Source organism: Nyctibius grandis, chromosome 1 (genome assembly GCF_013368605.1).
Source record: "Nyctibius grandis isolate bNycGra1 chromosome 1, bNycGra1.pri, whole genome shotgun sequence".
NCBI lineage: Eukaryota > Metazoa > Chordata > Aves > Nyctibiiformes > Nyctibiidae > Nyctibius > Nyctibius grandis.
The window spans coordinates 30,357,812-30,379,353 of NC_090658.1; the positions used below are offsets into that span (position 1 = coordinate 30,357,812).

Sequence of the window (21,542 nt, forward strand, 5' to 3'; positions counted from 1 at the left end):
AGAAACCTTATTATGCTGCGCTCAGTAAGGGTTAATACATACTGACTTCTCAAGTCCTACATGACTCAAATAACCATCTGCAGTGATAGATCATGTGCTTGGAGGTTTATACTTTAAGCTATCCAAATATCAGATAATCCTAGAACATCACAACAAGAGGTGCAAAGCAGGTTTATGATTTGATTCTTTCTGTTTCTGTTGCTTATACAGTCCATTTAGGTTTATACTATTGCCAAAATCCTAAACAGCTTTGTGGTTGAAGGGTTTTTGCTGTATTTTGCATACTGTCTAGCTAAGGAACATCAGAGTAAAACTTACTCAACCTTGGTGCTCTTAGGAACTTCAGTTACGGAAAATGCATTTGTCTGGGCATTGTTTATTCCAGATCTGAGATTTATGTCAATGACTATCCTTAAATTTCTCTCAAAAGACAAGCTGGCGTTTAAATGAGTACCATGCACCGAATCTTAGGTGACGGTTTTGTGTTGGAACATAGGTAGCTGATGGACTCTGTTATGATCAAATAAAAACCTATGGTAATGGAACACTGAGCCACTTGAAGGTAGGGGTTTTTCACTTGTTTACAACAGGTCTTGGTTTCCTCCATAGGGCATGCAAAATCTCTGTGCTGGTGCTATCAGCTAGAATGAATAAAGTACCCCCAAATGTTGATGGAATGATTCAGGCTGTACAGTGATCAAGAATGTAAAATCTTCTTCATATTCAAATATGAAGCATCAGTGCAACCCAAATAATTGCATAGCGTATTCTAATCTTCCTCGTCCCCATAGGATTAGAGATAGTGTGTGGTTTCCTTAACAAAATCTTAGTCTAAGAGAATCCTGTTTGAGGAACAGGAAAATCCTGTTTCGTATTTTTGAGGGTGGGATTTACAGCTTGCACCTGAGAGGAGGAAAGTGGTAAGCTTCTAGATGAGCTTAGAACTCTGTTTTTCAGAAGAACGCTTAGGAGTTAAACGCTTGCAAAAAGCAAACCTTGAAGAAAAGCTGGACTATTTTCACAATCTTCTACATAGTTTGATTAAATTTTGCATTACTTCAGAGTTGCCCAAGAACTGTGATGCTTTGGAAATGCTGCAGAGAAATATTTAAGCAGTTTTTTGTTTGATATTGTTTTTACTGATGAGTATTAACTGAATGGAAAAGAAAGGAAATTGCCTCCTAGGTATGTGCCCATTAAAGTTGTTTGGAAAAAATAAAAGTACTTGGATGTCTCTGATATTGCAGGAAGGCGGGTTGTGTATAGCTTGATGAAGTGAAGCTTGACTGAGGAATAGGAGAAATGGTCCAGTGGGCAGCCTGGGTCTCCAGAGAACAGAGTTCAGTTCTTGTTTAACCGTACTTCTTGTATGACTTTCTGGCAAGTCATTTAGTCTAGCTTGTGCCTTTGGGAGCATCTCATTTTACAGATGGGGAACTGTCTCAGAAGGGTGTTGAAAATAAAATCCATTAATGACTGTGAAACTATATAAATGCCTTCAATATGCTGAAACTTGGCCATGGTTTCAACATGGGTTTTTTCCTCTGAAAGTATGTCTGGTTTTGTGGATGGCTGCCTTTCGTTCCCTGAAACAGGCTACTAATACGCTTTATTCATGCCTGGAGTTTTTCAAGATCTGTTCTGCTTTCCAGCAATCTTTGTACTAATCTAAATACATTGCCACATAAGGATTATTTTAGCAATGTAGAAGTTGTTTAAAGTACCTTTACAATTAATCTTACTTGCACCTACTAAAACTCTGGATTTTAACAAAAGTCGCAGCAATAGCATGAGCCAGTAACAGGATAAAACACTGGTGATTAAACATTTTGCTCGGTGATAGCTGTTACATCTTTTGTTGCGTGTGGAGAAGTGGTATGTGTGAGGCATATATTTTGCAATGTATCTTGCTTACAGCAAAGCGCTTTTTGTATCCACTCCTCTGTCCCATCCCTAGTTTGCATCTTGTCTCATTCCCTGTTGTCCTTTTAAACAGTCATGTCTTTTTAGATATCTTCTTATAGCGTCTCTCTGTATGTATAAATGCTTGGCTGCGTTCAGAGAGAAGTATTTTTAGTCAAAGAGAAGGGTCAGAATCAGAACTGCTGTGATCAGACTATTTCCATTGCATTCAAGGATGTCTGTTATATTCAGCTGAATTTGGCCAGTCATTCTGTTTCTGGTTACATATGTCTGAGGGCATTTCACATGTGATATCTTCTGGGCATTTGGTAAAAAATTCGTGGAAACTTTAGTTTGTGCTGTACGCATCTTTTGTTACTTATTTGTAAAATGACGTTGCATAGTCTTTACCTTCTTCTAATGTGCAAATTGAAAGAAAAGGCACATAGCTTTTATTCTAGTAGTCTGACTGTTTTTTGATGTATTTATACCATTATGTTTCTAGGCATTAAATTAGAAATGTTTTGTGCAAAATTAGAATTGAACCAGTCCTCTTCATTCTGTGCTTGCTTTGATACATGAAAGACCCAAGATGAAAAGAAGGGTTTCCTATCATTTTGGGGGTTTATGCTTTTTTGGGGGAGAGGTTCTTTTTATATGTAAGGCCAGCTGAGGCAGCTGAGCAGCCAGCTTCTGGGAAAAGTACTAATTCATGTGACTGAGACTGTCAGCGTAGGTACGCACTGGAATGAAATGTGGGTATTTTATAAATCTAAAAATAAGAATGTCTATTTCATTCTTATTGTTATTCGAGCATTTTAAGACTGAAAAATGCTTTCTTTGTAAAAGACTCTCTCTTATAAATACTTCATTCTGTTTAAAGCATCAGAAAAATTCTGAATCAAAATCAGTAAGCAGCATTTCTAATAAACTGTACATGAAAACAGCCCACTTGATGGGTAATGGAAACTTGGATTCAGTGCTCCAGTCTTTTTCCTGAGTTGCTTCCAATGCTGTTTGTACTTAAATGAGCAGACCAGAGACTTTGTGATGGTGGTCACCAGCTCCTCTAGGTGCCCGGAGTCTTCTGCAGGGATGGTGTTGGGGTTTTGTATGTGTGTGCACACACTGGGATTTCAACTGCATGAAGTATTTTACTGAAAGCTTAACCAAACAGTATATAGTGCTGATACAAAGAGAGCATTAGACATGCCTGTCTTTAATACAGCCATCTGTTGAGTGCTATAGCAGCTTTTCAAAAGCCTCCCTCAGCATAGACATCAAAGTCTATTCATGCACCTGTGCTTCTGATCTTCTAATATTTTTTTATTTAAAAACTGCAAAGGAAGAGGAGCAATATTTCAAGATCAGTAGCTTTATTTAAAACCAAAAAACCTCCAAAAAACTCCCCCACAAAACTCATGCTGCCAGTTCAGAAATTGTTAAAAATGTCTTTACTTGAATATTCAACACTTTATTTGTGGAAAAACACTCAACCGGGCTTTCATTTTCCTCTCCTCTGAATAACCCCTGGCCTTGCTAACACCTATTTCCTGCCTCGTCTATTTACAATACAGCTGCTGAGATAATTTTCTTGATCCGTTGGTCCAATGACATCAGCTGGACCTGTGAACTCCTCTACCAGCTCACTCTTGAATGGCACAGAAGCGTTTTTGTGACAAGCTGGTTTGTGAAGGGAGGGAGCTTGTGTCACCCTGATGCATTCAGCAGCTGTGGCCCAAAACAGGGGAAGAGCAGAGGTGCCCCTCTTGTAAAGGTCCTGTCAGGTGATGAGAGAAACCTGGGGACAAAAAAGGTGGCCCCGTGGAGCTGCTCACTGAACATAGACAGGCAAAGCCTGGAACAGCCTGGTCCTTTTGGTGTCTCCTTCCTTTCCTCATTTAATTGCTAATTTGCAAAGACCAACAGAGTGGTCTCCCAAGTTACTAGTGTGAATTGGTGATGTCCTGATTACCATCTTATTCTGGCCTAGTGCCTTACCCTGATGTCGCTCATGGCCTAGGAGGCAGCTCAGTGTCGTTTGCGGATGTCGGTGAAGCAAGGCCCACCATTACCTGTTGCGGCAGAGTAGCGTGGTGCGGGAGGAGGAGAGCTGGGGCGGCATGGGAGGTGAGGTAGCCTGTTCCCAGCCACGAGACCCGTGTGCAGTTGCCTCGGTGTAGCAGAGGCGTCAAGAAAGTTCTGGGGTTTCTGCCTGTGGAGAGCAGGGCTTGGCTGGGCTCCAGCCATGAGGCACATTCCTTTCTTTTCACCCTGTGTCTGTTTGATCTGGCAGTGACAAGGACCCATGGTCCTGTCTCTCTTTTACCTGAGGGAAGAAGGGGCTTTTGGGGGCACATTTCCTTTTCCCCTTTCCTCACCTGCCCTCTGTACCTGGGTTTGGTACCCGGCAGGCCTGATCTCATCAAGTACTGTGTGGGTGTCAGGGCCCTGAGGCCAGCAACAGGCCCCAATGTCCTTACCTGGCCCCTGGGGCTCCCCCCACCCTACCCACAGCCCAGGACCCCATGTCAGCCCCCCAGGTCGCCAGCCTCTGCCTCAGCAACGCTGCAGCAGGGCCAGTCTCCAGCTCCCCACGGCCGTGCCCTGCCTGGCCATGGGCCCTGCTGAGCCAGGCCCACCTGCAGGCCCACAGCCTGGCCTGGGCCTTGCCCTGTCCCACCCTCATCCCCAGGGAGGTGCCCAATGCCCTGGGCTGGGGCTGCCCTGGTGCCTCCCTGACTGCCTGCTCCTGGCTGAGGTGGTGGAACACAGGGCGGGCTTTGGCAGACAAGGCCCCTTCAGGCACCCTGGCAGTGGGCATGCAGTTTTATCTGCGTGCTTTACTTATAAATAGAATGAGAATATAGTATTAATGTACACCATGTTGCATCACTCAGTCTTTGAAATTGTGTGACAACTGCTATGTGACAGTAAGAGCTATCGATTACATACTGGTTTAGTTACAGTTTAATTTTTGAGAGAGGGGGGGCTGCAAGAATTGTCTGTAATGTGTGGGGCACCATTAAGATAGTAAAATCCAGCAGTATTTAGAGCTGCTGATGAAATGTGTGGTAAAATATAGGAGGATTTGTAGTGAGCTCTTCATTGTGGTGCCTAAACGTACAGGAGCTTATTCCCACAGCCTATGAAATCTTGAAGTACAGCAGCTTGATACTGAGCACCTGTATTTCATGCTGAGTGAAAGTGATCTCCACAAGAGCAAAGACTCCTTAAAATCTACCAGAATGGTGCAGAAAGAAACAAATTTTGTATTTCAGAAAAAGAGGATAAAGCATGTATTTCTTTCTCCCAGTGGGGATACAAAGGGAGTATTATAAACACGTGTTAACCGGCCGTACGAGCTGTGTGTGTTCATTTACCCCGTTCTGTGACCGGAGCTGATCTGTCTTGCTGGGATCTGAATAGGTCACAGTGTTGTTTTTCACATTTGCATAGCTGGGCTCGGTATAAATTACAGTAAAAAAAGTTATTCGATGCTACCACTTTTTAACTTTCTTCCTTGTCTCCTTGGAAAGTGGTGCAAATGTATGTCAGAACAATGCTTTAAATATTTGATTTGTAAAATTCACTGGGTTTGAGCATTCCAAGTGCTAAGGGCACACACTTCTTTTTTACTTCAGTGAAGGTGCGGGCTCCTCAACACCTCTTTGCAAAAGGAGGCTCTGTTGATAGTGAACCATAGACCTGCCCATGTGTCCTGCCTGCACCTTGGCTTCACGAGTTTTGGAAACTTTGTTTCCTGCTTATGCAGTCACTTGCTTTGGGAGCCATTCTAAGTTTTCTTCTAATTGTCTTCTTGATTGCAGATTGACTTGGAGCCAGAAGGGAGAGTGTATGTCATCATAGACCTTTCAGGATCATCAGGCGAAGGTAGGGACCTTCAGTATTTTATTTTATTCTTTCATGAATGGAATCTTCCAAGAGCCTCTGCAATGGAAGTATTAGAGGAGGTGCTGTGCCAATATCCTCTTAAATCTGTATGAGATGTAGTTAAAGTGAACACATTTTGATGTATCTGCCTGTGAGTCAATGAGCAGTTGCAGTTCATCTTACCCTGTTAATCACCAGTGGTAACAATACCAGCTAAAAGGACAGTAATGAAATGAGACTAGTTTAATAGTATTAATTTCCAGAAGAAACTTCCAAATTCTTATTTTTGGAAGAATGCTAGCCATTACGTAGGTAGAAATGATAAGATGTCAAAAGGTGGGGGGGAAGAGTTTATTTACTTCTAAAATTATTCTGATATTTGGTTTTTTTCCACTAAATGTTTTCTTTTTCAAGTAAAGTAATGACGAAAACATTGTAATGATAAGAGGTGGTTTAGTTTTTATGACACAGCAGTTACATGTTGGGGAAAAAAAAACAAAGAAAGATGGAAGAGAAATATTTATTAAATTCTTAAGGTATTTTTCTGCTGTTAAGTGGGAACAGAGTCAGATGGTTTATGGTGGGAATAAGAGAATTTATGAAGAAGCAAATCTGTGTATCTTAGTCATGCTCTCGATGACAGCTTGACCTGCTGAAATGGTCTAGATGACTGGTTTGTGTTTGATCATTTTAAATGGTGTCCACTGATCAGCTTTCCCCAGTAGCTCATAGAGCTCAGATAAACGAAGTTATCGTTGGTTCACAGTACATAAAGAAGATTCACATAAACCCCGACAGGAGCTGAAACAGAAAATGCTATGAAATGAAATTATTTTCTTGGCATAGTTGAGAAACAGCGGAAGAACATGTTTATATTTCTGTTCTTTGTAATTAATTGCTGTGCTCTGACCAATTACTAACAGTAGCTTGCAAAAACACATATTGCTCTAAATCCTGAATTTTAAAAACAAAGCAAACTATTATTTAAACTTTGCCTTATAGCCAAATTTTGTACCCACAGAAGATATACTCTGCCTTTTTTTCTTCCTGCATATCGAAGAAAATATCAGTTTAATAGTAGTTTCCATGTATCTTGCTAATTGACAGGCCAATGATGGAACTAAAATGTGGTTAAAGGCATTGGTGTGGTTATGTCATAGGACAGGTAGATGTTCTTCCGACCTTCCGTTGATAGTTAATTGATACCCAGACGGACGTAGTGTTACTATTCCATCACAAGATGCATTCAGTTGTGTCGGACTGTCAAAGGACAGGGAGAATGGTGTTTTGTTGTTTAGAAGTTCTTTAAAACTCTATAACCTTTCATACAGGAAAAGGAAAAAATGGAGATGGTAATGCCTCCTGTATTATGTGGTACATTACCCTGTGACACTTGAAAGGTGCTCAGAAAGAAATTTGCAGAACTAGAATTTGTGCCGCTACATTAGTGTTGAAGGGGAGCACTTGAATGGAGACAGGGCACTGAGGGAAAACAGCTTATGAAATGCTGTCTTACGGGAAGCCCTTGGGAAGACCAAGAGGCTTTCGTTAGGGTGAATTTGGTAGAACCCTGTAGAGGTTGGTGTGCTTAGAAAATGCAATAGAACTTGTATAGTTTTAGAGCTTTCCCATACAATTAAATAGCCGTGTAAAACTATTGCAAAATTCTTTAGGAAAGTTATGGTTTTCCTCACAAGGGAAATTGGACCAGGCTTGTAAAACAGTTCATAAACGATTTTTATGGTGTTTTGTTAGCGAAGTTATGAAATCGTATATTTAGACTGCTTTATTGGGGCTGAGGCCTAGCTACTTTTAGATGAGTCTCCTAAAACTTTAACTGTCTTAGCGAAGCACCTAGTTTAACATAACAACTGTACGCATCCTTCTGTAGTGAACAGAAACACTTAAACCACATGGAAAGTAACTTATTCTACATGTTTCAAAAATGCCTATTTAATTTGGTCTATGTATATTTAAATATAAAAATATGTATGTAAATAGAGTACATCTGGTGTGTATTTTATGCATTTCAATGGGGCAGTTCACTGTAGTTGATCTGTATTTCATAGAATCATAGAATGGTTTGGGTTGGACCTTAAAGATCATCTAGTTCCAACCCCCCTGCCACAGGCAGGGACACCTTTTCACTAGACCAGGTTGCTCAAAGCCCCATCCAATCTGGCCTTAAACACTGCCAGGGAGGGGGCAGCCACAACTTCTCTGGGCAACCTGTTCCAGTGTCTCACCACCCTCACAGTCAAGAATTTCTTCCTAATATCTAATCTAAATCTACCCTCTTTCAGTTTAAAACCATTCCCCCTCGTCCTGTCACTACATGCCCTTGTAAAAAGCCCTTCTCCTGCTTTCCTGTAGTCCCCCTTCAGGTACTGGAAGGCTGCTAGAAGGTCTCCCCAGAGCCTTCTCTTCTCCAGGCTGAACAGCCCCAATTCTCTCGGCCTCTCAGCCATTTGTTGACTATGAGAGGAATGTAAGATTAAGGTTAGACTAAATCCATGACTTCTGAGTGGCTAGGGTTGGTTGAGATGATTGCTACTCTTGACCTAATTTGTTAACCAGGATCTTGTTTTTGAACTCCAGTCTTCATTGTGAATAGCAACAGAATACGTAGCATTCTCTTAATGCTGTGTAAATGGGTATCACTATTTCAGCTTGGATTCTGGAGGGGAAAAAATTGCCAATTTATGAGAATAAAAATACCTGTAGCAACAGTTTTAACTGGAGGAAGCATCATGTTGCATGTTTCTCAGCAGTATTTTTAAAAAAAAATAGGCATTAAAAAAATCTCAGCCATTGAGAAGTAGTATATAGTTGCCAACCAGTATTATCTTGTAATTCTGTGTACTGAAAATTGGACTTGTTTCTTCTGTGTGATATATGCAAGTTTCTAATTATCAGCAATCAGGAATGTAACTTCAGTTATTTGGCACTTCTAAAAGATTTTTTAGATAGATATCCAAATTCTGTTTTGGTATAATTGACTTAAGATTAGTTGAATCCATTAATATGGGCAGAGAGCTTTGTCCTCTATTAAATTGCCTCTAAGGGGCAAAAGTCCTAATTTTGCAAGTGAGCCCTTATGGGAATAAATTGCTGTATAAATTGAAAGTTTACGTATAAAATCCTAAACAGTGGATAAAGAAGAAACATTCTCAGTAGTAGTATATTCTCAATAGTTTTAGTAAACTTTTACGTAATATTGACAGAAGATGTTGTTACCATATACCTCTTAAAATTCAGTTGTCCCTTAGTCCCAGCTGCCAGATTGCTTATCCCTTTGCACTGTTTGCGCTTGCATGGCAAAACAATGCAAAGAGTTCATTGTTATAAGCTGACTTCCTCAACAAAAGTACACAATTTCTCTTCCTCCTTCTCCCTCCTCTAACCTGAATCATTCATGGACTTTCATCACTTGTGTGGCTTAGGTGTACGTAACAGATAGAAATATGGCAGAGTACAAAGGGAGGGAGGGTACTTCTGCCCCTCCTCGTCCCATTGAGACACACTTGTTGAGAGCCATTCTTAGATATCAATATCAGCATCAGGTGTTTTATGTGGAACTGTAGAAAGAAGAGTTGAGTTGCTGTCTTTGCTACTAGCAACTTTTTTCCCATTGTAAAGCTACAAATCCACAGGAGGTTATAGAGCTGTGCCAGCTTCTCTGCCACTTCCTGTATTGTGAAATTTCCTTCAGAAGCCGCCTGAAAGAGAAACTCTACTTCTTCAGCAGCAACAGTGCACTTGTTAGGGGACAGCCTGGAAAGCCCAAGGCTTTAGACTGCTCTCCACTGGATATCTTGCAGCACTGCCAGCTCCCACAGTGGATTGTTCAAATATCAAGGTATCTGGATTTGTTCTGAAAACATCACTTTCTAGAACATGCTCCCATTCAATTCTAGTCTTTGAAGCAGAAGAAGGTTGGAAAACACAAATGCTAAAGTCTGAGAAGTGGAAAGCAAACTACATAAAAAACCTTTACAAGAACAACAAACCCAACAGGAATGTTTTTGTCATCACTGTTTTTACACTAATCCTGTTTTGGAGCCTGCTTATAGCTTCTGAATGTTTGCTCTGCACTGAGAGGGAGGGTGAGTATTTATTTTAGCAGTATTTTGTAAATTCTGTAGTAGGGACTGTCTGGCCCACATACTGAAAAGAAAATGCTAAATTAACTATTTGTCACACAGAAGGTGATGTTCTCAAAAGTTAGGATTTAAATTGTTCTGCTAAAATTTGAATATCCCCATATTGTGCTTTGAAAACCAGAACTGCAAAATACTTTAGCATGTTTTTGCTGATGGGGACGTAGGAAGAGGGAGAGAAAGCAGCTCTTAAAATACATTTTTTAAATTATCAGTTTTAAACTATGTAACCAGTATTTCCATAACACCTATGATTCAGGTCTTTACGCTCTCTATGGCAAAATTGATCTGCAGGGTTATTTACCTTATGTAGATTTATTTTATTTAAAATGGCTCTGTGCATTCAGAGTAAATATGTATTTGTGTTTTCCATGAATGGAAACAGCTGTGTCGGTGGAAACTTCCCCTTCCCAAATGGAAATACACACTAAGGTAACCATTCACAGGGTAAAACAACTGCAACAGTTAATCAGTAAAGTTCTGTTTATAAAAATATTTGTTTATAATTTTAATACTTTTATTGGATTTTTTGAGTGTTGACAAATAATAACTGCCTGCTCAGAAATTTAAGGGATATTTTAAAAACAAATCTCTTTGGTCAAATGAAAAAACAGAGCTTCTATGGACCTGACACAGCATCCAGTAGTATTACTTGGAATTTTTTGGTTGACTTCATTGAGCCATGATTGTGCCGTATGCAAGCACATAGGATCTTTAAGCATTTCTGATAACTTGCTTTTGGGAGACTAGTTCAAAATATGGGTGGTGGTTGTTACTCTGCCAGAATATTTTGTCAGACTTGCAAAACATGTAATCAGTCAGTTCTGCTGTTAACCAAACATCTGGTGACTCCACTTTATATATGCAGTTACAAGAAAAACAACGTTTATAGTAGACTGGTATTTGTAAGAAGTAATTAGCTTGGGAAAGGTCTATCATATTTATTTTCTCTCACTTCACAAACTGGATCTAATGATTGCATGAGTTTTTTTGTCTTGTATCTTCAATGTTTGCCAGAGCTATGGAGAAAGGTGTGTCTGTTTATCAGTCTTTGGACGAGCAGGAGACTCTGTAAGACACGCTGTCTTACTGATTTCTTCAGTGCTGCTTGTTGTCCAAGGTCATACTGATTTTCTATATTAATTCAGTGTTGCTATAGCATATGCATTATTTCTAGGCTGAAGTACACTCATTGACTGTTTTATTGACATGCTTTGGCAGTATTTTTTGATTTATTTTAGTGCTTATAGAATTTTGTGAGTGAAGTGTTTTGAATGATTTCAGAAATATTTAAGAGCCCTGGGTGTAGCAGATCACCATCCAAATGCAGGCTGAAAGATTAAAACATAACTAATATGATGACACAATGATTCAATTTATAAACTGGAATAACAGATGGCCATCAAGTGGGTAAGAGAGGTAAATTGCCTCAGGAATGATTAAAAACATTTTCAACAAAGAGTCAGTTTTATATAGACTGAAAGACTGATGTAGCTATATTTAAAAGCTTGTGACCTCCTTGCTGCATTTGTCATTGTAGATTTCTTCTTTCTTTGGAATTATTGGTTTATGTGTGACACAAATGTATACAGTTCCTTATGGTAGCTTTCTGCCACCTTAGAAATTAAGTTACTGTTTGCAATATGCCAGCATGGAATCAATTGTAGCATGACTTCAGAATGACCTTGACACGTGAGGTTTTTCTAACTGTATTTATCATAGGTAGCATGTAATAAAAATTTAAGAACTATTCAAAGCTCTTTTTCTATGTACTATGTCTAATCAATTGTAATGATTTTTTATCACTGTTAGGTGTCCCAATTTGCATTATGCAATTGTATTTCTATATAATTGCGTATTCTCTATTTTAGAGCAGGCAGTTGAATTGCAGTAAAACACCACAGCTCATGCTGGAGGTGGTAGATACTGCAGAAAACAGCCTGTTGGAAGTTCTTGGTTATGTCTATGAGTTATGTAGTTACAAAAGATTACATCTTCTAATACATTCATCTTCAGATTAATCTGCTCATAAGATACTTAAGATTCACAGGATGAAGAACTTAAGGTGATACTTAACAATAAAGCCTGTTAGCTGAAGTGATGACAGTATTTTGTGAATGCAAAACATTTTGTTTAGCTTGATTATTTGGCCTTCTGCATTGAAATGCCCAACAAAGAAGTCCTTAGACTTCTGACTCTGTCAGGTTCTCTATTTAACATTTAGTCAAAATATATGAGCTTAGAAGAGGTTTTGCAGTTCTTGTTAGCTCATTTACTTGAAGGCTCTCCGTTTTGCAAATAAAATTACTGCTGATTGGTCTATGTCCCTGCTTATTGCAGGGGGGGTTGGACTAGGTGACCTTTAAAGGTCCCTTCTAACACAAAATATTCAATGATTCTGTTCTGACAGAAGTTCTGCAGGAGAAAGGAAAACAGTATTGGTAGAAGCAGAGTATGCTTCTTAATGCCATTTTTGTGTCTCACACTTCATAAATCTATAACGTAGATAGAGCGTGTTAATCAGAATACCCACAGGATTTGTCTCAGGCATCCAACTTTGGTAGAATCAATACAGTAAGAAAAATTGTATTTCTGTTCCCTGTTGTAGCATCTTTTGCAAAGATCTGTTAGTAGAAAATACCTCACGGGTTGAAAACTATTTCTACAATTCCTAATGTATCCATTTGACAGAGCTTTTGTTCCTTAGACTATTCTGTAGCCATCATCATCATCATCATTAATTATGCTTCTTACGCTATAAGGGCCCAGTAAATGAGATCTGGCTGTGATAGGCAATGTCTGAACAGAGAACAGCAGAAGGTGCTTATCCAGAAATAATCAAAGTCTAAATGATAGGCATCCAGGAGCTAGTGTTTTGCTTGGCTGTTTTAGGAATTTGCCTTTGTGAAGAGTGGTGTTTTATTTCACTAATGTCTTCTATTGCAAATACAACCTTGACAGGTTGGGTGGTTGTTGTTTTGGGGTTTGTTGTTTTTGTTTTTGTTTTCTTTTTATTATCTCTGATTGTTGCCATTTTGGAACATTCATGGTGTGCTGTTGAAAGATTCATCAGGCAGACGATTAAATAGTTTCTGGTAACCGTCAGCTGCTGATCTTAGGGTGTTGGTTGTGAAAGAACGCTTGTGTGTTTGTGTGTGTGTTCAGAATTTCTAGTTCAGAATTTCAGAATGACTAGGTAGATAGACCTTGGCTGAGTATTATTCCAGTAGGTGGAAAGCAGCTCGCCTCTTTGTGGAAACATTTCACAGTTTTTTAGAAGGTACAAATTGTTCTCTAGTCCCACTGATACATCGCTTCCATCAGGATGTATCTCTAGCCCACCTTTGCTACTCCTTCTGGCAAGTAGTATCTCTCTCTAAAAGAGTTCCAAGTTGATCACCAGCTTTTCATTGCAAATAATTGCATTTTAACATTTTAACACAGGAGTCAACCTTCTTTATTGCATTAATTTTGTCTGTGCCGATTTAACCACTTGTTTACAAAAGTTACATCTTTTCTAGATTTTTTTGGTTTTTTTTTTAAATGAGAATGCATGGAGAACCTATTGTATAATGACCCATAGCCTATGTGCTTTTGGTAGACAAGTGGAAAAGAAGAATCACAGAGTCCCTTAAAAGCTTCACTGCAGAGACCTTCTTATCTCTTATTTTGCAACCCAAAATTTGATTGAGCATTCAACACACACATCCTTGTCTTCCTGTGTATTTTTATGTCTGAGAGGAAGCTGATGTGTTGGAAGTGGCTTAGGAAGAGCCGTATAGTCTGGGGAGAGGCAAACGTGAAGTCAGAGTGCACTGCCCGCGGGGCTGGGCGGGGGGGCGGGGGGGGGGTGTGACGACAAGCCTCTGCAGCTTCTCCAGAGCTGTAGGTAGAGCAGAAAGGATCTGCACAAATGGATCTGTTGTGGCATTGGAGCAGGCAGTGTTCCAGGGATAAAATGTAAAGTATCTGCGAAGTAAGGATGCTGCTTGATGCCTGGGAAGCTGTTTACCAAGACTCAGCAAGCTGCATGGACTTTATATTTTTAGACATTATGGGGCTTTTTCTGAGAGTTAAAATAATCTGAAACTGTCTGAACAGGACAGTGCTGGACAGGCTGTGCCAAGTGGATGGTTTCTGTCTTCAGTCACTTGACTGGGGTAGGTTTACGAGTTAGAGCTCTTCAACAAATGAAAGTTCCCAGGGTGCTCAGGGACATAGGGTTTAAAGTATCCACATTGTAAACCTTTTCTCCCTTCCCAATGTGAAGCAAAATATCTAGTCAGAGAAACCGGGCACACACTTGTTGCCCTGCTCTGTTCAGTCTCAGTAAGGAGGCCTCTGCTTCTCCTAAAGGCCTAATCTCACGCTATTATTCATAGCTTGGGTAAAGGTAGGATACTACGCTAGCTTTTCAGTTTTCCTTCTGTAGGCTTCCTTACTTTAACAGAACAACAGCAAGCAGTAGTGTGTGAGCCAACTTCAAATGTAACCAGAATCTTTGTTTTCAAAACTCATTAATGCAGTGTATCAACTGAGAACCTGTTTCCTTTGAAGCTTTGGTTTTATCTAGGTAGGGTTTGGGGGATTGTTTTTTCCCCATTCAGCTTTTCATTTATTCAGCACCAAAAGATCAGCACTCATTCAAACCACAAGTGAGGAAAAAGGGTAAAATCAAAGAAATAAAAGCAGCTTAAACTGATTTTGCAAAGTTTTCTCCTTCTGCTATGTCTTAATTTTCTTCTCTTAAGAGGGATAATTCAAAACTTTTGCTAATATGTCTTTTCTCTTGGGTCTTATTTGGTTTAATGTTAAAATACCTCTGTGCTGAAGTGTGGATGCTTATTACAGAAATGAATTTTTTTTTTTTCTAGGTTTCTTTCTTTCTCTTCTTGGAACTATTAATCTATTTTATAACTGTGTTTACAACTGGAAGAAATCTTTTTTGCCCATCCAGATCTTGAGTTTCTAGTTTGTTTATATATATATAAAAAAATGCAACCAAAAAATCAAACAAAAAAAAAAAGCCAAACAACAGAAAAAACCCTGAAGCATTGCATTTGTACCAGTATGGAAACTTGAAAGTTATGTTGCTCAGCCAGAGAACTTTTTCATATCTCAAATGAACAACTTTAAATAAATATCTTGTTTTCCCAAATCTGTTAGAGTAAGTTAATGTCAGTAGGTATCTGTAATTCATCTGACCCTGGTGTGTATTTACTTGTTGGTCTGGTAGGTGATATGTTTCTTCTGAGACGAAATTTCACCTGTTGGTAGCATGGCATCTGAAAGCAGATGTCTGTGCGTTGTTACCTGAATGACAGTAACTGGAAAGCCTGAGAGGAGGAGCTGTGAAATAATAAGTGTGACAGTCCACATTTAGTTCTTTGTTCTTGCAAGTTAACACTGACTTCAGTAATGGCACAGGGATTTGGGTGGGAAAATGAAGTTTGCAGCCTAACTGGTCAAACCCAAAATTCTTTTTAAAGGTATTAGTGCAAATGCAAATCAGTACTTGGTGACAATTCAGTCTGTCGGTGCATGATCCTTTTCAACTGCACTACTGCGCAGTGAAGAGGTTCTCCAAAGGGTGCTTTTGTAATTTTAACTGTGTGGCAAATGCCTTTGTAACGAACATCTCTCTGTGGATTTATAGCCATCCCTTGGATTGTATCCAGTTAGCTGATGGAACATCTGGTAAGCATTGTGTGTTTGTAATAAGCCCTTACTGTATAAAGCTGGCTCAAGCTTTTCAGGCAAAGATCGATGACCTTTTCTTGGCAGGCTTCTAGCTGCTTGCCAAAACAAGTGCTTTGCAGGGAGCGAGACACTGGTAGAAGATTTGGTTTAAAGGTGCCTTTGTATTGTACTGTGAGAGTTTGTACTTGGTTAAAGAAAATTCTATTAGTCTGAAATAGAAAAGTAATGAAACTCATATACATACCGTGTTCCAAACCGCTGTCCCTCTCTTCTCCATTTATGTAGTATAAGCTCTGATTTCCATATATTTTTTTTCCTTACAAAATTGTGCAAGGCCTTTGGAATAGCAGTGTTTAATTTTACCACTGGATATGCCTAGCATGTTTTTTGAAGAAAACTGGAGAAAAGTATCAAATTAAAAACTGTAGTGGTGTTTTCATACATCAGTGAAACACAAGCTAGTAATAAGACTTGGAATAGAAATACAGTTTTGGAAGTCTGTATATGGCTAGCTGTTTCATAACATAAGACAACATAGATTAATCCAATGCTCATTGTATAGCATGGTATGATGTGAAAAATACATATAATATTATCATTTATATATATTTGTTTTGTTTTACTTCATAAAATACATAAAAACCTAGACTCTGTTATGATTTGTTAGTGTTTTGCTCTACACTTTCATTGTTTTAGTAGTGTGCTCTGAATTGATCAGTTCCCTCTTCACCCAATAATAGTCAAGTCTGTTTATTATTAGTATCACTGAGGAAAAAAGTCTTGGTATAGTCTATTTTGATTAATTGATTAGGGGTTGAATAGATGAGCTAATACATACTTTAAAGACACGTCTAGCCATGTTCCTGGCTGTTCCATATACCAGTGAGGTTGTGAAAACTTTGGGAGTGTTAGTGTCTTTTCTGAACGTTATTAACCAAATGTTTACTGCCTTCAACATAGCCTTAAAATCTACTTATTTTTAAAAAATGAGTTCTGCAGTACAGCTAGAGTCTCAAAAACTATGTATTTTTTGAGTATAGTCTTGAAAGGTTGAAATATTTGAGTACAGCTGGAAACAGAAGTCAGTTTAGGAAAGTTCTTAGCAGAGGCTCAAAATCTGCATACAGTTGCATATTTGTTCCATGAATCCATTGAAAATAAGCATAAAAGAAAGTATTGTAATATATTAAGTAGAGGTAAATAATTTTTCATGTTTTAAAAGCTATTTAAAAGAATAAATCATTTACTGAAGTTGAAAAGTACCATTGTTATTTCTTAGGTAAACGCCTGAATTTCAAACTCTCAGACTTTTTAAAAATAATATGCAGGTGCTCTAAAAAGACAGTCCTGTTACCTGTGCTTGTTTGCCACAGGATCTTAAATAATTTCAGTCTTTCGCGCTTTCCATTTCGGAAGAGTGAACAATATTAAAACCTGTGGTGTATAATATGGAGTTTCAGTAAAGATAAAACAAAGCATTTGAGAAAAGTTAATACATTATATATTCTTCAGATCAGCTAAATATATACTTGCTGTTACTTTTTGTTTTGAGGTAATGATGATGCAGTTCTTGAGTGTCCCAATAATAAGAGATTAAAGTTAGAGTAATAAAGAACGCTACTCTTGGAAAGCCCTTGTCTTTAGTGAATGTGGCCATCATTAAGAGGGGCTCTTGGACTCTGTTTTGCTACTGGATGTTTGGTACTGATAAATATGTGTTTCTTTATGCCTATCAGTGGTAAACCATTCTTTATATTGTTGGAGAATAAAGCAAACTATAATCTCAGTATTTTATAAGTGAGTATTACTAGCTGAAGTAAATACATAGCTAAAAATATTTTACCATAGAAGTAAGTAAAAAGAGCTGCATACAAAAGGGCAGTAGTTCTGTCGCTCAGAAGCTTTGTTGGCAGGTTTTGCAGGTTAATGCTTGCATGCTCAGAAACCTTTTTCTTTTTTTTTTATAACAGCAGCTGTGCTTATAATTGTTAGACCTTCAGTCTGTGATAGATCTTTAAGGCATATTGTAAACTAAAACTCTGGATTGTGCAACGCAAAAATAGAATGAATGCTTTGGAACCTCGTTATCCCAAACTATAATAGTGTAGGTTTGTGTTGGTTTGTTTTTTTTTTTTTTTTTTTTCTTTAACGATTTTGCTAATATTCTTGGAAATGCCTCTGCAAAGGCATCTGCAGTGCTAATACTGTATTAATTCTTGTGGTTCTCTCAGGATTACAGTATGGTTTGCGAGACTTGCTAACATTGCTTTTCCTTCCACCAGCCCTCTTGCCCCTGCCTTGCCTTCATGCAGATACAATTTGGTTGAAAGAATAGAAATACTCTGGTAAACTGTTGTTGTGTGTAGTAGGAGTTATATCTAAAATAATGAGGTAGAGGAGTTCATTTTCCATAGGTGCCTTTATCTGTCCTTCAGATTTTACTCTGTCCTTTTCTCCGCTAGAGCCTTTTCATGGATACTTTGTACCTGTGGGGGGAAAAATTGTTCTGCCACTATAAAAGGCAGTCTTTGGACAGAAAAATGACTGAGTAGAGCATGTGTGTATTCCTTGCAAGTTAGAGTTTTCAAAAGAAAGCTTCAAAGAAAGCAAGATGCAAGTCCGAAAAGGAAGATCAAGCCCTTGCATCATTTCTCTGGATTTTCAGAAGGGCTGTACTAAGGAAAGTACCACAAGCTGAGATAGATACTCTGATTTAAATGCTACCTAGTCCTTTGTCTTTTTTCATGCTATGACTTTTAGTTTGCTTTCATCACTTCTGCCATATTTCTTTAATGTGTTCTTCCAAGAAAGTGAATTATATGTGATATCGGGAATAATGTAATATCTGTATTTTAATCTGCAGTAGCAACTTTAACAAACAAACTGCCTGATATGTTGGACTTTCAGCTGTTGCATGCAGTATAGGTCCTTGTTTTCTCTTATACTAAAGATGAGGTATATTTCTCAGGAATTATATCTCTGTAACACAAACTAAACCGTTAATAAATAGTGAAGCAATATTGGAATCTAGGGCAAAATACTCAACCTGAATAAATCTGAGGATTTTAATAACTCTGGTTTGCACTAGCAGGGCTCCTTCCTCCAAGATAGAACAGATAGAAAATCTCATTTATATTACAGTGCTGTAAAGGAACACTGAGAAATATACTCTTTCTACGTACTTCTCTGTTTATAATTCCCAGATCAGTACCAGGAAACTGGATCTTACCAGGTAATTCCTAAGCATGTGCTTTTCTTCTTTATTAAACTCTGTGTTTTCAAAAAATCTTTAATATAGCATTTTTTAACTTCATCCCATCATCTTGGAAGTCTGCTCTGCTGTGAATGGTGCTATTTAAAGGAAACATCTTCCATTGCAATTCATGAATTTTCCATAGTAGATAAAAGTAATCCAGGGTATCTGTTCGCCTCTGTCTAAAATACTGGAAGCAGCTGTACTTCTCTCTTCTTAGAGCAATGTAATTGTTTACATTTGCACAGCAATATCACGAGGCAAGAAAGAACTAGAAAGGAAGGAAAAACTTATTTTCCCATTTAGACTTCAGAAAAATTAAACTGTGTGAATGTATAATCGCTTTCAGACTTTTGTCAGGGTGCTTGAAAATCTAGTCCAGCCTTTATTAAAAAAATGATGCAGTATTTAACTATTGTATGATGAAGAACTGAAGGCATCCTGCTTTCTCTTTTGAAAGAGTGCCCTTTTAACAGTATAGTTCTCCCAGTAATCCTGTGCAAGGACTTTATTCGGGGCTTGGTAAAAGTCGGATGACTACTGTGGGATTGTCTTTGCATCTGAAGAAAGATTCAGATGCACAGGTCGGAATATTAAGATCAGGTTTGAGGCTTTGCCTCAGTGGGCGAGTTCTTAGTTTTACAAAAATAGTCCTGTGCATTTCGGTCGATTAAGTAAACAAGCAATGCACCCCCATGTGTTCAATTAACATTATATTTGATATTATATTCAGAAGCATAGTTCACAAATATTTCAGTGTTTTGTAAACGTCAGTGTGAGAATCACATAGAATACATGCTGAACAGAGGGGAAAGAAAAAAAGGAAGAAAAAGGTCTCATTAGCTGCAAACGCAGTAAGTAAAATTTAAATAGCGGGGAGTCTGTTTTGTTTTTTAAACTACAGCAATTTGAGTTTCAGTGTCTGATTTACTTTGGTGTTAGAACAGCTTGTGGGCTAAATACATTTTAATTTACTTTCAAATGCTTTAAATATTTCTGAAGAAAAATAGAGTTAAAATTTAGAAAGAATTCTAAAGTTTTTTTAATAATTCATTTGTATGCATTCCATAAGTACAGCAGATTTTGCTAATATCCGTGATGGCAGATGTTTGTTTTAGAGCATGCAATTTTCATGTGTTTATAGTTTTTGGAGTGACTAGAAATATATAGTTATTACACCGAATACACTTCAAGACTGGTGCAAATTTAGTGCTTCAGGCAAGATAATATTCTAGCTCTCGATGTATGCAAGGGAATCACTGATGAACCCATTTTATAATAATGTTTTTGAAGATAGAATTGTCTGGTTAAACCCCATAACTGGAGCAGGCTGTACATCTGCCATCTTGTCTTTGGGCAAGATTATTCTGTGCGTCTGGAAAATAGGAGTACGTCTGCCTGTTGTGCTGTGAGACTTAATATTAAGTGGAAGTTTTCCTTGAGAGAAAGAGCTTGACAAAGACTGGAAAAGGACTTGAGTTTTAGATTTATATCTTGTTTTCAGTTAACTTCCTACTCGTCATTGAAAGAGTAGTAAGTACACAGTGATGTAATGAACTTACAGTTATTAAAATACAGTTTATCCCTGTTTCAGAATCGTAAATGAACTTTTAGTTTTGATGTGTTTTTACTGTTTTTTCAGGATCCGTTATTATTAAACTCTTTTTGCTGGCTGTAGTTACTAAATAGTAATAAGGGGTCCTTTTTCAAAATCCCTTCTTGGGACATTGTACTGAATATAGTACCTTTGTGTACAAATGCAGGAGTTATTAGTTCTTAGTTATATTTTTAAATTTGAGAGTGACAAATTGACCACAATGAATAGATTTTTTTCTCCCAATGTGCTGTGGTGCAGTGGATTTGAGAATTGATCTTAAACCAGCAAAACCAAACCAAACCAAAAGCTGAAGACTCTACTAACGACTTTCAGGATTTGTAGATCAAAAATCTTTAATTATAGTTTGGTGGGTTTTTGTTTTGGGTGTTTTGTTTGTTTGTTTGTTTTGTTTGTTTTTTTTTTTAAAAAAAAGGCTGTCATCCCTGGTCTTTATTATTAGAGAGCATAAATTATGCATGCTCAGGGAAAGTCAGATATCTAACATGTGTAAGATATATTTTACTTCTTCATTTAGTCTTTGTGGGATATGATAAGTATCAGAAACAACATTTCTTGTTTTGTTAGGATACTGCTTTGGTGGGTTTGATTGTGTTCATTTCAGAGGAATGTACACATCACTAAAAGTTATTTAACTTATCTTAGGTAGGTTAAGCATTTCCCTTATCTGTGCTTGAGTGTTTGACTAAGTTATGTAAGGCAATCCTATCTTGTTCTTCCAAGTATTTTTCCTAATTTTTTGAGTGGGAGAAGGGGAGGAAGCCTTCACATACTCAGTAGTACCTTGTTTGATGTCTTCTCTGAAGGATGGTGCACTCACGGACTTTCCACTTGGCTAGGATAGCCAAGCCATTAGGCATATTAGGATGTGATACAGCTATTCATGTTTCTGTTTCTTTGCAGCCCCACAGTCCTCATCGTCTACAGATTTCTAACTCTATATTGTTCCAGAAAGGCTGGAGTGGGATATGAGCTATCAAATAGCATGGGCCAATGTTTCTGTATTTTCACGCTTATC

General features: G+C 38.2%; 1 protein-coding gene across 1 annotated transcript in view; it reads left to right on the forward strand.

Annotated features, from left to right (window-relative positions):
• The window catches only part of PRKCE (protein kinase C epsilon), a 308,151-nt gene that overhangs the window by 105,092 nt on the left and 181,517 nt on the right, over positions 1-21,542 (forward strand). Inside the window, exon 2 of the mRNA XM_068425548.1 lies at positions 5,733-5,796. Coding sequence (XP_068281649.1) covers positions 5,733-5,796 — 64 coding nt within the window. The remainder of the gene's footprint in view (positions 1-5,732; positions 5,797-21,542) is intronic.